At 40.4% G+C, this 15,502-nt stretch overlaps 2 protein-coding genes across 2 annotated transcripts in view; both read left to right on the plus strand.

The window, feature by feature from the left end:
• Positions 1–15,502, plus strand: part of PRUNE2 (prune homolog 2 with BCH domain) — a gene marked incomplete at both ends in the record, with an annotated part of 267,702 nt that overhangs the window by 43,019 nt on the left and 209,181 nt on the right. The window contains 3 exon segments of the mRNA XM_082843243.1: positions 6,872–6,976; positions 11,168–11,370; positions 13,489–13,652. Coding sequence (XP_082699369.1) covers positions 6,872–6,976; positions 11,168–11,370; positions 13,489–13,652 — 472 coding nt within the window.
• Positions 4,142–4,852, plus strand: LOC309964572 (ER membrane protein complex subunit 6-like; the record flags this gene model as incomplete). The annotated part of the gene is made up of 2 exons (XM_082843702.1): positions 4,142–4,206; positions 4,394–4,852. The coding sequence occupies exon 2, from the start codon at positions 4,442–4,444 to the stop codon at positions 4,850–4,852; it is 411 nt and encodes a 136-aa protein (XP_082699828.1). The 5' UTR covers positions 4,142–4,206; positions 4,394–4,441.

Raw genomic sequence — 15,502 nt, forward strand, 5'->3', positions numbered from 1 at the left:
ATAGATTCTGGTAAATGTTTTTGCTTTTACACATGACCTGAGGTACAACTCTCAGAAGAGATCAATTACAGCCTCCAGTCACTTCTTATTGTTTATTAATTAACCATTAGAGTGAAATTGGACTAAACTAGGTGGCCAGTGGGCCAGAGTATCCTATTTGGCAATATCATGCAGATTTAAAGAAGAAGCATGTATTCTAATTTCAGGAATTCTATATATACATACCAACCCCACCACCCCTCCATACATACAGATGTGTCCACACAATTGCTACCATTAAGCCAGTAAGAATGAAGAATAACTGTAGTTTTGGTCATGGAAAAAGGTCCATAGTATACTGTTAAGTGAAAAAAGGAAGTCTCTAAATAGTAGAAGTACCCCATTTTTGTAAAGTATATGTGAAAATATACATGCGTAAATTTAAAATGTGGAATATTCAACAGTTGTTATCTTTGTTTTATTAATTTTTGTTGCGTCTGACTTTTTATAATGACATGTATTTCTTTTCTTACCAGAAAAATAAACAAAAATAAGGAATAAAATACAAAGGTTTCAGTTGATGAGGAAAGCCCCTGTGTTCTGGGGACTTTGCACAGAGTGATAAGCTTTTTCTCCTTTGTTTTTTTAAACTTTCGATTGATGCCATGCTATTCCCTCCAGCATTTAGCTCCCTCTGGGTCCCAGCCTTTTTCCAGGTAATGATAAGATTATGAGAAGTTCAGCAGCAGGTCAGGAATTGCAGACATCATCTCAAACCCAAGGCCGATATCAAGAGGCATCTCATTCATTTACCAAATGAACAAAGGATGTGACTTTATCCATATCCGACAGAGCTGATCAGAGACTTACAGTTCTCGCCTTTGGAAGACCAGGTTGCTCTGGGCAGCTCCACAGCTCCCTTTGTCCCTGCTGCTCATTTGGCTGTGGTTCCGTATGCACCCCCCCCCCCCCACCCCGCTCCTGGCTTTCCTGGTGACTGTGACTGGCGTGGACATAGGGATTGCTAGGGATTAGCAGCATGTAAGGTTTCCTCTTGCCCATCCTGTGAGTCTACTGATTTAGAATCACGGCAGCCATAGATTCACAGGGTTTTTCTGGGGGAGGAACCGGGCCCTTTTCTGTGCCACCCAGAGCCAGCCTTCAGGAAGGAAGACCCCTCATTGACTTGGAGTTAGAAGTAGTCAAGTCAATTGCCAACTGTTGTCTGTGCCTGGGTTTCTTTGGAGATACCATTCGACAAATTCAAGCAGCTTCTTCTCTCGCGTCTTCACTTTTTGGTTAAGGATGAGGGACTGAGGAATGCGCCCTGCTTTAATGTGCGAGGAAGGGGACTCTCCAACTTTCATAGGCTTTGCCTATAACGTTTTTGAAACAAAATTCATTTCAAATCTTTATTTTTGAAAACATTTGCCTGGGGTTCTTAGGAAAAGAGAGTTGGGTAGGTTGGGTATGGAGAAATCATAGTATAGCTGTATTGCAAGAGCTTGTTCACTAAAAGTTAGCTGTGGGGCTCCGGATGTGAAAGTTCCAGGCAGGAGCAGCCTTGTTCCTCAGAGGGTGGAGTTATGAAAAAATTGACAGAGGAGGCTGAGCTTACGGCAAGGCTGTTTCTGATCAGGTCTGTTTTCTGTGGGTGTGTTTGAAAGTGCTTTTGCCTGACAAGTACAGTTTGCTTTCACGGGCGGTTGAATCTGAATGCTTAGGTGTTTCTCTGCTTTTAAAAAGAGGTAAGAAGTAAACTTCATTAAGAAGTCTCATTTTAGTGAGGTATAGATTTACACTTTGAAAGCATATTAAAATCGTGATCCGGAATACTGGCATATTCAATATGTTTTCTTTTATACATTGATTATAGTAAGATTCTATCCATCTATTCGGAAGTGTAGGGTATAGTATAAATTGAGTGTAGTATCTATTTCAACCCATTATCAAGATTCCATTTTGTGTTGGGCTTGTTCAGCACTGGGTGTAGGTAGTAACGACGAATCTTCTGTCTCCTGAGATTCCTTAAGGCTTGGTGTGCTTGTATCAATACCAGGGGATGGCTATTTCCTTGCCAGATCTATTCACTCCTGGCTAGGAGTTTACAAAGTCACATTTAGAGAATGTATGCACTAGGTAATAATTATTTGTTGAACATCCTGGGCATGCTTTCACCTTTGCACCTGCTATTTCCTTGGCCTGAGATAACTGGAGGTCCCACTTCTTCACTTCGGGTCTTTATTCAAATGTCACCTTCTCAGTGAGCCTCATCCCAGGGCACCCTCCTCTTCCATTGATCATAATCTAATTACTGGTTCTTTATATCTCCTTGCACTAAAATAAAAGTGCCACGGGGACTGGGCTCTTTGTCTGTTTGGTTCAGTGCTGTATCCCCAGGACTTAGTGCAATGCCTGGCACAAACAGGGTTTTATTAGTTGAATGACAATGATTAATTGAATTGATAAAATTGTACATATGTCACTTTTATTTGAGCATAATTTGTTTCTTTGTGAATACTCTCAACTCCAATTTGAACTGTATCAAGGGACACAGATATTAAGATTGATACAACTAATTTCATGTTTTATTCCTCCAAGCAGGCAGGAGTCTATCTGGGCCTGGTTACTATGATATCTGACTTTTGCTACACTCTAATTATATCTTAGTGGGATTTGGTAGCAATCAGGCACTTTGGAACATCTAAGATTTTTTTGAGGTTGAGCCTACTATTTTTAAGACTGATTGGTAGTCACCAAAGGTACCTTCTTGTTGTGAGGTCCCTTTTTTCCTGTCCAGCATTTTCAGCCAGGCTGAAATTTCTGGTCATCTTTTTGGATTGTAGCATAATCTCTGGAAGGTCTCTTTAAAATGAAAGTACGTTACCTTGGTGGGTAACGCATTAACCCAAGGGTACTCATTGGCATGGACTCTCTATTGGAATTGCTAGTGGAGGAGCAGATAGATCCCTGATAGTATGGGCACCAGAATGGTACATTTTGATGGAGGTGGGTGCTGGGGAGAAGATAGTGTTGGAGCCTGAGGGCTGGGGCATGGGCTGGAGATGGTAGACACAGTAAATGGAGCCAGAAGAAGTCATGACTCTTAGGGAACTGGATGTGTGGGAAGAAGGGGGAATCAGAAGACAAACAAGAAAGCATGAAGAGGGGCATGTGGCACTAAAAGTAACCCTCCAAGATTTGTACTGGGATCTTCTACAGCCTGATCTGTAAGATGATACGTGCTTTTTCCTCTTTAAATGGAGAAGGATGAATAAATCGTAATTTTAGAAGATTCCCAAATTCTGAAAATTGGTCCAACATGTTTGGGTTCACAATCCTATTTAGCTCCTTTCTTTTTCTAATTAATGATTGGCTTGGGCTGTGAAATGAACTGGCACACAAGTCTTCTTATTTCCCCCCATGTCTTCTTTCCTGCAAGTTGAGTGTTGAATGCAGAGCCGTGCCTAGGAGTTACTGAACCTAGACAAGAAAGCAGATAGGTCAGCTTTGGGGTCATTTCGATGCTATCATTTTCTGAAGCCTTGCTGTATTTAGAAGGCATATTTAACATTCTCTTTCTCCCTCCATCTCCATGCCTGTTCATTCTGTGGATGCTGAAGTCATTATGGCATTGTGGAGTGGATGGTGAAGGGCAGAAGAGACAGGGCTCTTTGTACTGGATCATGGGTTCTGGGAACAATCCTGGTCCTATCACAGGCTCTATTGACCCATAAAATGTGTTATTAATCTTCTTACTGTCTGCCTTACAAGAGATATGGGAGGAGAAATGAGGTAATGTCTACTTAGACCTTCGAGCTTCTCGGAAGAACAACAGTCTACAGTAATATGATTTCCTAATGCATTTGTTTGTGTTGTAATGGAGTGTAATTCCATTTAGCCAAATTTCTTTAGATACCTCTAAAATATCTAACGGTCTTGCACAGGGGAAGCAGTCTGGCTTTGAGAGTTAAGAACTGAGCCTCGACGAATCCTCAGAAAGTACAAGTGAGCTAGCTATAAATTTATGAGCTCGAGGGAAGGAAGCTGGGAGAGGAAGGAATGGGAGCTACAGATGGTGATGGAAGGGCAGTGGTTGTAAGTATCTTCAGAGAGTTTATAACGTTTTAAAATCCTGTTGTTTGAGTGCAAGATGGCGCCGTGGGAATCCCTACCACGGGCTGTCTGAGGGAGCGCCGAGCTACTGCGTCCGCCGCCGTGTTCCAGGTAACTGGGCGAGTCTGGGCGGGAAATGCAAATGTGCCGCCAGCAACCCCGAGCCCTCAGCCTTTTCAGCGTCTTTCGAAGGTTCGAGACTGAGGGGTGCGAGGTCTCCGCAGCCCCAGGGGGAGGGGCGGCGCGAACCCAACTCGCCACGCTCCGGGCGCCACCTGTAACTTGGTTCTCTCCGCAGCCCCGCGATGCTCCACGAGAAAGCAGAGGCCGAGCCCGGGCGGGTGCGATGGCCGCTGTGGTGGCCAAGCGGGAGGGGCCGCCGTTCATCAGCGAGGCCGCCGTGCGGGGCAACGGCGCCGTTCTGGATTACTGCCGGACCTCGGTGTCGGCGCTGTCAGGGGCCACGGCCGGCATCCTCGGCCTCACCGGCCTCTACGGCTTCATCTTCTACCTGCTCGCCTCCATCCTGCTCTCCCTGCTCTTAATTCTCAAGGCGGGAAGGAGGTGGAACAAATATTTTAAGTCGCGAAGACCTCTCTTTACAGGAGTCTCATGGGAGGCCTCTTCACCTATGTCCTGTTCTGGACGTTCCTCTAGGGCATGGTGCACGTCTACTGAAACGTGGGCAGGGATGACTTTAAAAAAGAAAACAAAAAACAGATTGGGAGGAGTGTTGCCAGAAATTAACACCAGGTAGACTTACCTAAGTTTTTAAATTGTTGGAGTCGCCGCTTGTCCTGTAACGTTATAAATAATTTATATCTTAAGACGAAGAACCTGTACTGTTCTTCAGATTAAGTGAAGCGTGAGACCCTTAAAAAAAAAAAAAGGGCTTCTCTGGTGGTGCAGTGGTTGAGAGTCCGCCTGCCGATGCAGGGGACACAGGTTCGTGCCCCGGTCCGGGAAGATCCCACTTGCCGCAGAGCTGCTGGGCCCGTGAGCCATGGCCGCTGAGCCTGCGCGTCCGGAGCCTGTGCTCCGCAACGGGAGAGGCCACAGCACTGGGAGGCCCGCGTACCGCAAAAAAAAAAAAAAAAAAAAAAATCCTGTTGTTTTACTACAGATCAAGATGTCAATATATTTTAAAATATATACATTTATTTTAATTTAACAATATTGCATACTGGACGACTCATCTGCAATATTGATCCTGCCGTCATTCTCTACATTGATAGGCTCTTGACCGAGCCTCCTCCGAGATTTACTTTATTATGTTCCTTGGGCCACAGCTTGGTTGTTGAATAACTAGTTTCTGAGTCTGATATGGCAGTTCCCTATACATACCAACACATTGTAAGAGGCCTAGTAAGTTACTAAATAATCCTTTACCTTTGTTCTGTAGAAAAAGGAATAACAAGTCTTTTTTATTGAAGTGGTCACGAACAGTGGATTTTTAATGTAGGTTTTTTGAGCAGTACTATAATTGAGTTGGCTTTCTAGTCAGTCCTAAAAAAAGAAATTAAAACAAAGGATGAAAAGTGGGGGAAGTATACATAGGTATCATCTCTGACATACTATAAAGGTGTCAATTTAGGCTACACATCATTATTGGACAGTTTTGTTGTGAAATTTTCTGGAAGTGATTAGATCTTTAGCAATTCCAACTCAGTATTTTATAAGGAGGTCAGCCTTCTGTAAAGGAATTTTAAGGAAGTATTGAGTTAGCCAGGAAAGAAAATAGTATGTATTCTCTTACAGAGAGGTGACAATATACACCCTTTAATAGCAACTGATTTGTATTTTTAGAGAAATAATACTAATCAGAGTCCTCTCTCTGGAGGGAAGAAAAGTGTTACAACAACTTTTATTTGCTAACTGATAGAATGTAATGCAGAGAGAGCATATCCTGTCACCCAAAATGTGGCAGGAAAAAATAAATTCCTACCAAATTGTGTTGCACGCCAGGGACATATGAAAAAAGTCACTGTCTCTCAAAGTGAGAGGAACATCTTATATAAGGAAGTGATATGGAATACTATAGAACTGCTCTTTAGACCAAAATAATCTTTTACTAAAAAATTATGACTCAGAGATACAGTTCACATTAAGTTAGATTGTGGATGGTCTTAATAAAACCACATTTTTGTTGGAGGAGGTCATTGAGAGGACATGACTGCCAGTTGACCCGAGAGCTAGACCCTGGCAACTGGAGGCTCCTCACCCCCTCCCCTGACCTTGGAAGGTAGAATCTGCCCACTGATCACACAGTGGGAACCATTTTCAAGGACACAGCCTCGAGAGAGCAATGCGTTGTTGAGACCACACGTCACTGAAGCCAGTTAAGGCCTCTATATAACTTTTGATTCTGGTGGGCAGGTGTGGAGATATACTTGTCTTGTGGCCGCCCAAGACAAGCCTTGTAAGTAAGTTCCCTTGCCTATTGAACTTGCCACCTACCGATCTGGAGTGGCCTGCCTCTTTCTTCAATCTCCCCTTGCCTTCTGTATATGGGGGCCAGTTTCAGATTTCACCCAAGGAAGCTCCCAAGGTTTCGAACCAACAATTTTCTGTTCCTGACAATTAACTAAAATTTGAGCATTTCTGAATGTTAAACATGTTGTGCAGTTTTATGTCCTTATATAAAACTTCATGATACATTTATGAATTTCTGCAATTGTCTGAATATAGCTAAGGCATACTTTAAAAAAGATTGAAAAATATCCACTTTATATTAATCTGTTGTTAAATTGTGATGTTTTATTTGGATTTGTTTCAGAATCGAAGCAAACGCTTGGAGAAGGTCCATGTGGTTATTGGACATAAATCGTGTGACCTGGATTCTCTCATTTCTGCCTTCACGTATGCTTACTTTCTAGACAAGGTGAGGGAAAAGAAGATTATGCTTTTTATTTGAATTACGATTTAACTTTTAAAAACAAACATTTTCAGGAAAAACAAAGAAACTTCAATTTTCATGTTCTGGTTTATTGTTGCAGAGAATAATGTATTATAATCCATTAATCGATATTTATTGGTCACTTATTACATGTTAGGCATTGTTCTAGTCACTTTTACTGACTCTGCATAAAACATTATTTCAATAAGATCAATTTTTTTCAAATAAAAATTTAAAAGTTTTATAATAGTTGATTACTTTTATGGAAATTCAGAGAATTGACAAAAGTAAGGATCAGAATGTCTTGTTTTCCTTTACTATCCTTGTTGGATAATCTTGCCTTTGGGAGTAGAAAAATATGTGCAGAATAACCTGTGTGAACATTACATGAAGTACAGAGCATACTGGCTGGAATTTTCAGTAATAGAGGTATTACATGTCACATCTATATTCTGTGTTTGCCTTTTAGCCTGACTTTGCACAGCAAGGTCATTCTCAGTTGCAGTCATCTCCCTTGGGCCAGAGGTGGAAAAGACCTTTCTTGAAATAAACTGTTTTAAAATTTCCATTCCATAAATTCATCAGCCCATGTTAATGGCTCACCTTAAAGCCTAAAAAATTACATTATGAGTGTCTCAGTGCTATTCCCAATTTCACACAGTTTTTAATTTTCTGGAGTTAAATTTGTTTTATTCCAATTTTGTTTGGATCCTTAACTCTGAGAGTATGCATAGCTGATCTAGAACGATTTAAATTCACATGGAACCCAGTCTTCCAGAATGAGCTATAGGAGGCAAGAATGGCTTTGGGTCAGCAGCTGACAAAAATGCCAGATAAAATCTTCTGATATCTGCATACGGCTTTCTATCAAATTTATCTTAAAATGTGCCAAACTATACAAGGGAGATTCATTGGTATGAGGAGAGAAATGTGCCTGTGTTAAGACATGCATATCGAATACTAATCTTATTAACTGAATTTTTTCTTATTTATTTTTTTATCGAAGTATAGTTAATTTACAATATTGTGTTAGTTTTGAGTGTACAGCAAAGCGATTCAGTTACTTTGCTGTACACTTGATTTTCAGATTCTTTTCCATTATAGGATATTTCAAGATACTGAGTATAATTCCCTGTGCTATGCAGTAGGTCCTTGTTGTTTACCTATTTTATATATAGTAATGTGTATCTGTTAATCCCAAACTCCTAATTTATCTCCCCCCACTGCCCGCCTTAACTGGGTTTTTTGTTTTTTGTTTTTTAAACCTCTTTATTGGAGTATAATTGCTCCACAATGGTGCGTTAGCTTCTGCTCTACAACAAAGTGAATGTCACACAGATACATACGTCCCCATATCTCCCCCCTCCTGTCTCCCTCCCTCCGCCCCATCCCACCCCTCCAGGCAGTCACAAAGCACCGAGCTGATCTCCCCACGCCAGGCGGCTGCCTCCCACCAGCTATCCGCTTCACGCCCGGTACTGTATACACGTCCATGCCACCCTCCCCCCTCGTCCCAGCCCACCCCCCTCCCCGTATCCCCAAGTCCACCCTCTAGTAGGTCTGTGTTTTTATTCCCGTCTTGCCCCTAAGTTCTTCATGACCATTATTATTATTATTTTTTTTTTAGATTCCATGTATATGTGTTAGCATACGGTATTTGTTTTTCTCTTTCTGACTTACTTCACTCTGTATGACAGACTCTAGGTCTATCCACCTCACTACAAATAACTCAATTTCGTTTCTTTTTATGGCTGAGTAATATTCCATTGTATATATGTACCATATCTTCTTTATCCATTCATCTGTTGATGGACACTTAGGTTGCTTCCATGTCCTGGCTATTGTAAATAGAGCTGCAGTGAATATTTTGGTACATGACTCTTTTTGAATTATGGTTTTCTCAGGGTATATGCCCAGTAGTAGGATTGCTGGGTCGTATGGTAGTTCTATTTTTAGTTTTTTAAGGAATCTCCATACTGTTCTCCATAGTGGCTGTATCAATTTACATTCCCACCAACGGTGCAAGAGGGTTCCCTTTTCTCCACACCCTCTCCAGCATTTGTTTGTAGATTTTTTCATGATGGCCATTCTGACCGGTGTGAGATATCTCATTGTAGTTTTGATTTGTATTTCTCTAATGATTAATGATTTAACTGGGTTTTTTGACTTCTAGAAAAAAGGCGTTGCTTGTCTTGAGAACATAGAGTTGACTGAACCAGACTGGTTTTTAGACTGACCATGGGATGGACTCTTAAGGAAATTATATAATAGTAATGACACCACCACCAACAGCTACAGTGTCCTAAATGAATATAATAACATCCAACAAAAGGAGTGAGAAAACTAGTTGTAATAGTAAAATAGATAAAGAGATGTGTGGCCTCTTTTCTCCCTCTTCTAAGGCTCGTTACTAAGCATGGGGACCAATATGGAATTAGTGATGGGTCACATACTGGGAATTTGTTAAATATCTGTGTCTTCCTCTTAATTTACTGGACCCTGCCCCCTATCATGGGTCTGCATCTCCATTTTAATTTTTCCTGAGAACCTGGCTACTCCCTCTCAGAGTGTTAACACATAGAAGGACAGAGTTTGCAGCTTCACGTTTGACTGTTTAAATACTTTTCACTCTGGTAGGTAAGCCCCATTCTATGGATGGTGAAAACTGAGGTTCAGAAAGAAGAATAGCTGTCTCAAAGTCACACAGCAGAGGCTGGGGCTAGAACCTAGTTTTTCTGACTCCAACTCCAGAATAGGTCCTGCCAGGATAGCCTCAGGCCACATGGCTCCTGACTTAGGTTTTAGTATCAGGAGTTAGATATAACTCTATCAATTAATAAGAAAAACAACTTGCTATGCATAAATTGCTAATAATTATTACACGATTGTGATTCTGTATTAGCCTGACAGGTGGAATAAAACCCACCTTGTTGGAATGGCTTTGTACTTTGTATGCCATAGCAGTAGGTGATTCATTTATTCCACTCAACAAATACGTGTTACCTACTTTGTGCCAGACCATTTTATGCACTGAGAAACATAACTGAACAAAAAAGACAAAAATCCCTGCTAGGAAGGGGAGATGGATGATAAAGATGTGAAAACTGTGTAATAAATACTAGGCTTGTGACAGAGCTGGTGATGATGAGAGAACAAAGGCCATTTACTTTATGCAAAAATTCAGTGTTCCCAAACCCCACATTCTCTCAGTGATATTTAGGGTTTATGGCCATAGACTCATAGTCATTTTTAAAAGCACCTTCATTTTAAAAATTCCTATGGAGAAATAAGTTTATTATTGTGAATCTGAAATTCTCTAACGTCTACCCATCTCCTGTTTCCCCCATCACTACAGTTTTTTTTAAAAGGTTTGTTAACATAAGATTTAAAAAAATAATACAAGAAATTAATAGAAATCACAATCTGCTAGTCTGTGGGCCAGATTTTGGCTCATATGAGTTTTCACTAACCTACACAGTATTTTTTTTTTTTTTTTTGGCCTTGCCGTGCAGCATGTGGGATCTTAGTTCCCCAACCAGGGATCGAACCCATGCCCCCTGCATTGGAAGTGTGGAGTCTTAACCAACCAGGGAATTCCCCTCCTACACAGTATTTTTAATTCAAAAGTTAATTGTAACAATTAAACATCACAGATAATACCCCCAAATCAAGATTTCTAGCTTTTCTTGAGTAATTGAAAGATTTACCTATCCTGGACCTGAATTTTTTGCATGGAAACAATGGGCTGGAGCCAAGTGGCAGGCTTCCAGTATAGATGGGTCATATAGGCCTTCTGTGTCACCACAGTCTTGACCTACCCTGCTGTAATCATTCTAATTTTCTGCTGATTCCATAAAGACATGTGAATTTGTTTCCTATGAAAAAGAGAATGTGTATGTATATTTTTCAGTCGTGGAAGGGGTGCAAAGAGACATAAAATATTTCAAGAAAGGCACGAGAAGTTTCATGTGGAGTAACAAGAGGTTAAAAAAAATTAGGGGCCACTTACCCAAGGAAAATGCTCTGCTAATTGGGTTCAGGAAAAGCTGGTTATGAATGTCAAGTGGTTTAGCGAGGCTTGGTTCCCCTTCCAGTTATCCTCAGGTTTGAGAAAATGTAGTTGTATTCTTTCCTCCTGCTGCTGTCAGTGATTCAGTCAACTTTTTTTCCTGGTAGGTCAGCCCACCTGAGGTTCTCTGTTTGCCCGTGCTGAACATATCAAGAACTGAATTCAGCTACTTCACCGAGACAAGGTTTATTTTAGAAGAGCTAAATATCTCTGAATCATTCCACATATTCCGAGATGAAATTAATCTGCATCAGCTAAATAATGAAGGGAAGTTATCTCTAACACTTGTTGGCAGCAACATGCTGGCGAGGTAAGGCTTCACAGGAGGCTCTGGAGGGAGGTTTGATCTTTTAACAAAGGTTCTTTTGTGCAAAGTGTTACCTTGTTCAGGATTTTTGTAGTTTAGGGAGATGTATTAAAGGCCAAGGACATTCATGGGAAAGGGAATGTGTTTTTTCTCTTACGTCAAAATTCAGGCTATGCCAGTTCTCTGTTTTTACTTTGGCATTTCAAATATGACATCTTTGAGTGGAAAGTTCTTGTAAAATAGACCAAAATTATAATTTTAAATCATTTCAAACACTTTCTTATAGCAACGTGACAGTCCTATGTATTGTTGCTGAAAATGTATAATGAAGATTGAAATTAAACACTAAGTAAAACTGAAAGATTCTTATCTCCGTAGTGAAAGGGAAAATTATGTACATGGGCTATGAAAGCTCTTTGATCACTGGCTCATTTATTCATAGCATTATACTATAAAAGCAGGATGGATTTTTGATAGTTCATGTAATTTGAACTGCTTATTTTATGGACAAGAAACCTGAAACCCAGTGTTGCAAATGACTTGCCCAAAGTACCACATGCAGTTAGTAGAAGAGTTTGGACGAGAACATGGGTCTTCTGCTTCCTTCAATAAGTCCTTAGGGGCTGCTAACTGGTACATGAATCTACAGGTACATAAAGAGGAATGAGACAAATTCCCTGCTTTCAAGGACCTTACAGCCCATCGCAAAGAGTCCTATTCTGATAAGCTCTCTGTTGCTAATGAGTGAAGAGTCCCCAGTAGTTTGAGATGATAGTTTTTTTGCACACTTTGCCAATTTGCTGATCATTGATGACATTCACCAGTGGACGCTGATCTTAGTATACATGAAATAAAAACGTGTACAAGTATCTAATTTTTAATCTAACCTTCTTAAGGAAGCATCTTTAGGGATGAATACGCTGAATCAGTCATGCAGTTCATTCAGTTATAAAGAGTCTGGAAAATAATCTGCCTGTGTGGGCTGTTTTTATCCCCATGTTATTTGAAACACACAAAATTCTTTTGAATAATATTTATCAATCAGTTGTTGACAACTGGCTGAGAGTTATTCATAGGTTATTTGACTGACTTCAGTTATTAGTGTTCAGGATGATCACATGCTTGACTAAATTGACGTGTTAACTTTTTCAAACCAACTATAACACAAGTAGATGTGGACAAAAACAATGCAGGAAGCCAAAGGAGTGAACTATGAAACATGTGTTTCAGTCAAGATCTTAGGGAGAGTTTTGTAACCAATTAAAATGGAAACCGTGCTGGTTTTGAGACTGAAATTGTGAAGTCTGGCTTTTGGATTGTTTATGATATAGGATGTTTTTCAATATCAAATTGAGATCATTTTCTTCATCTGCCATTCTTTGGTTTTTGGCAGACAGAAAGAATACAGTTTTATCCACATCTTTCTTCCTGCCTTCGATAAAAGCCAGCTCTATCTCATGTAAAAAGAATGATGTGGAAATAAATAAGCCAGTAGTATTTTTTCCTCCAGCACCATAACTGGATGTGTGGACTTTGGAACTAGATAGAGTTTAAATACAAGTAGTCTACTTACTAGCTATGTGACCTTGGTCACTTTTATTTTATCTTATTTTTTTATACAATTTTTAAAGGTTACATTCCATTTGCAGTTTTTACAAAATATTGGTTATATTCCCCATGTTGTTTTAGTCACGTTTCTTAACATTTTCATGCCTTTTTCCCCCATTGTAAAATGGGGATTTTAATAGAACCCATTGAATAGGGTCATTTTATGGTATAAAATGTGAAAATACTCTGAAAGTATTTATTATAGTGTCTGACCTGTAGTGGAAGCTCAGTAAATATTAGGTATAACAATGATTATTATTGTTGTTATTATTATGTCCAACAGCAAAACAAGAGGTGTGAAGAGATACTAAGGCGTGAAGATCTTCTAAGACTCTTGGGGAGGTGATTAGTTGAAATGAAATGTGATAACACGTAGAATAAGTCATGTGAACTTACATATGTATTTGGCTATTAAGAGGAGGTCATTTGTGTGGAAGCAGAGGTTAAATAATTCCAAAAAGTAAGAAAACATGCCATATCTCTTCCTCTTCCTCTCCTCCATTTGCTTTACAGTGAGGACAAAACTTTAGAATCAGCAGTCGTCAAGGTCATTAATCCAGTTGAGCAGGACGATGCCGGGTTTGAGTACCGAGAGTCTTCCTCCTCTCTGGTGGTGAAAGAGATTCTCCAGGAGGCTCCCGAGCTCATCACCGAGCAGCTGGCTCATCTGCTCAGAGGTGAGAGATGACTCTTTCTATTAAATACTGGAAGGCTTAATGGAGTGTCTCTTGACTCGCTCATGCAGAAAGAGTGCGATCCATTCTTGGGTTAACAATCCCTTTCAAGACCACGGGAAGCTTCATCAGAGAGGCAGGGAGTAAAGAGTTTGTTAAAGAGTAGCATTATATTGAATATTAAAAATGTGCATTTAGAAACAGGCATGAAGGATCTTTGCTCTTGCACCAGATCAGCATATTAAATGGACCTGCTGCACTTCTGCTGGGGAGCGGGAATAGCTCCTCTGGCCATCTAACAGCTTCCAGAGGTGATTCTTGCCCCGGAACAGAGTGGATATGGGCCAGAATTCCACACCCCTACGTGGAAATATCTGCTGGTACTTATACGTGCCTCGTTTATATAATACTGCTTGGATGGCAAAGTTACGCACCTTCGTTTTGGTGATATTGTGCAGGGCTTTTATGGTCAGATTGCCACCTCCTTCTCCCCCCATCCTGTGGTGTTTTCCACCTTCACCAGCCTGCTTTAAGCACACCATCGTCAATTATCGTCGTCTCTCTTTCGTCTTCCTCAGTGGAGCCCATCTCTTCTAAAAAGTGGTTTCCAAGCTGGAAATTGTCAGTTGACTTTGGTGCCACAAAATTAACCACAAAAATTCCATATTATCTTGTGTAGGGCAGTTTGGGGTTTTGTATAAAGCTTTTTTTCTCCTTCTAGCAATCCGTCTTGAACATGGTAGACAAAGACTTTTCTCAGAAGTATTTGACATAGGAAAGTTAAAAGCAATGATTAACAGGCTGAAAGAATTAAAAAAGGAAAGAGAAGCCCAAGAATACGTGACAACTCTTTTGAGGCCTTTTTCCTTTGCTTCCTCTACTACTACCAGAATTTGGAGAGAAAAAGGTCCTAGACTTTTATAGTTCCGACAAATGTCTTAGAACCAACGGCCCCAGTCAACCTGTTTTAAATACTTTTCTGGCTCTGGACATCTGTAAAACTGCTCTCTGGGAAACTGTGCCTTCAAGTAAACTAAGTCGGCGCAATCATTTATTTATGACAGAGCAGAAGGGAAATAAAGGCGATCGGGGATCTCGGCCAAGAAGGAAGTTGTTTGGCAGTGCAAATATGTGGTGCAGGCAAACACTAGAGAATATGCTGTTTAAACATTTTGCAAACTAAGAAGTTTGGTTTATTGTTCAAAAAACATACAAGTGTTGTTTAGTAGGAAAGCAATGTAGTCAAGGAATAGTTCATCATGATTTTCTATAAGTAATAAAATAATATGAAACTGCAGTACATTGGAACAAAGATATGATTTTGTTGTTGACGATGATGACAACAATGATGATATTCAGATTTAGGGAATTAGAAGGGATGCAGACCCTCTTGTTAGTTACCTTAGTTTGAGTTTTCAAAGCTACCAAGAATTAGAACTATGGTAAAGGACCTTGGTTTTTCTTATCATCAGATATTTTTCATAACTTTGGGCTTGAGATGGCACTGGAAAGCTGGCAGGATAGGGACATCACTTCCTTGTTGCTTGAAAATTGGAATTTGAACGGATAGAGTGCCTCTACCTGTGAAGACTGCCAATACAAATGCTGTCATGAGGAAGCCAGAGTCACTGAAGCCTGGGAGGCAGTAGACATGGGTGTCTTATTATAGTGGAAAGAGGGCTCTGGGGACCTTTGACCAAAGTGTGTGCATGTGCATATGCATGTATACATTACGTGGAAGGGAGGTGAAACATCACTGAACAGTTTGGCCAAAAGGGAACGGAAGGATTATGATCCGAGGAGTTTGACTTTAAAAAGGTAACTGAAATGTTCAGAGTGAGAAGGGCAATGGG

The sequence above is a fragment of the Leucopleurus acutus genome (assembly GCF_964270905.1).
Source record: "Leucopleurus acutus genome assembly, chromosome: 7".
Lineage (NCBI taxonomy): Eukaryota > Metazoa > Chordata > Mammalia > Artiodactyla > Delphinidae > Leucopleurus > Leucopleurus acutus.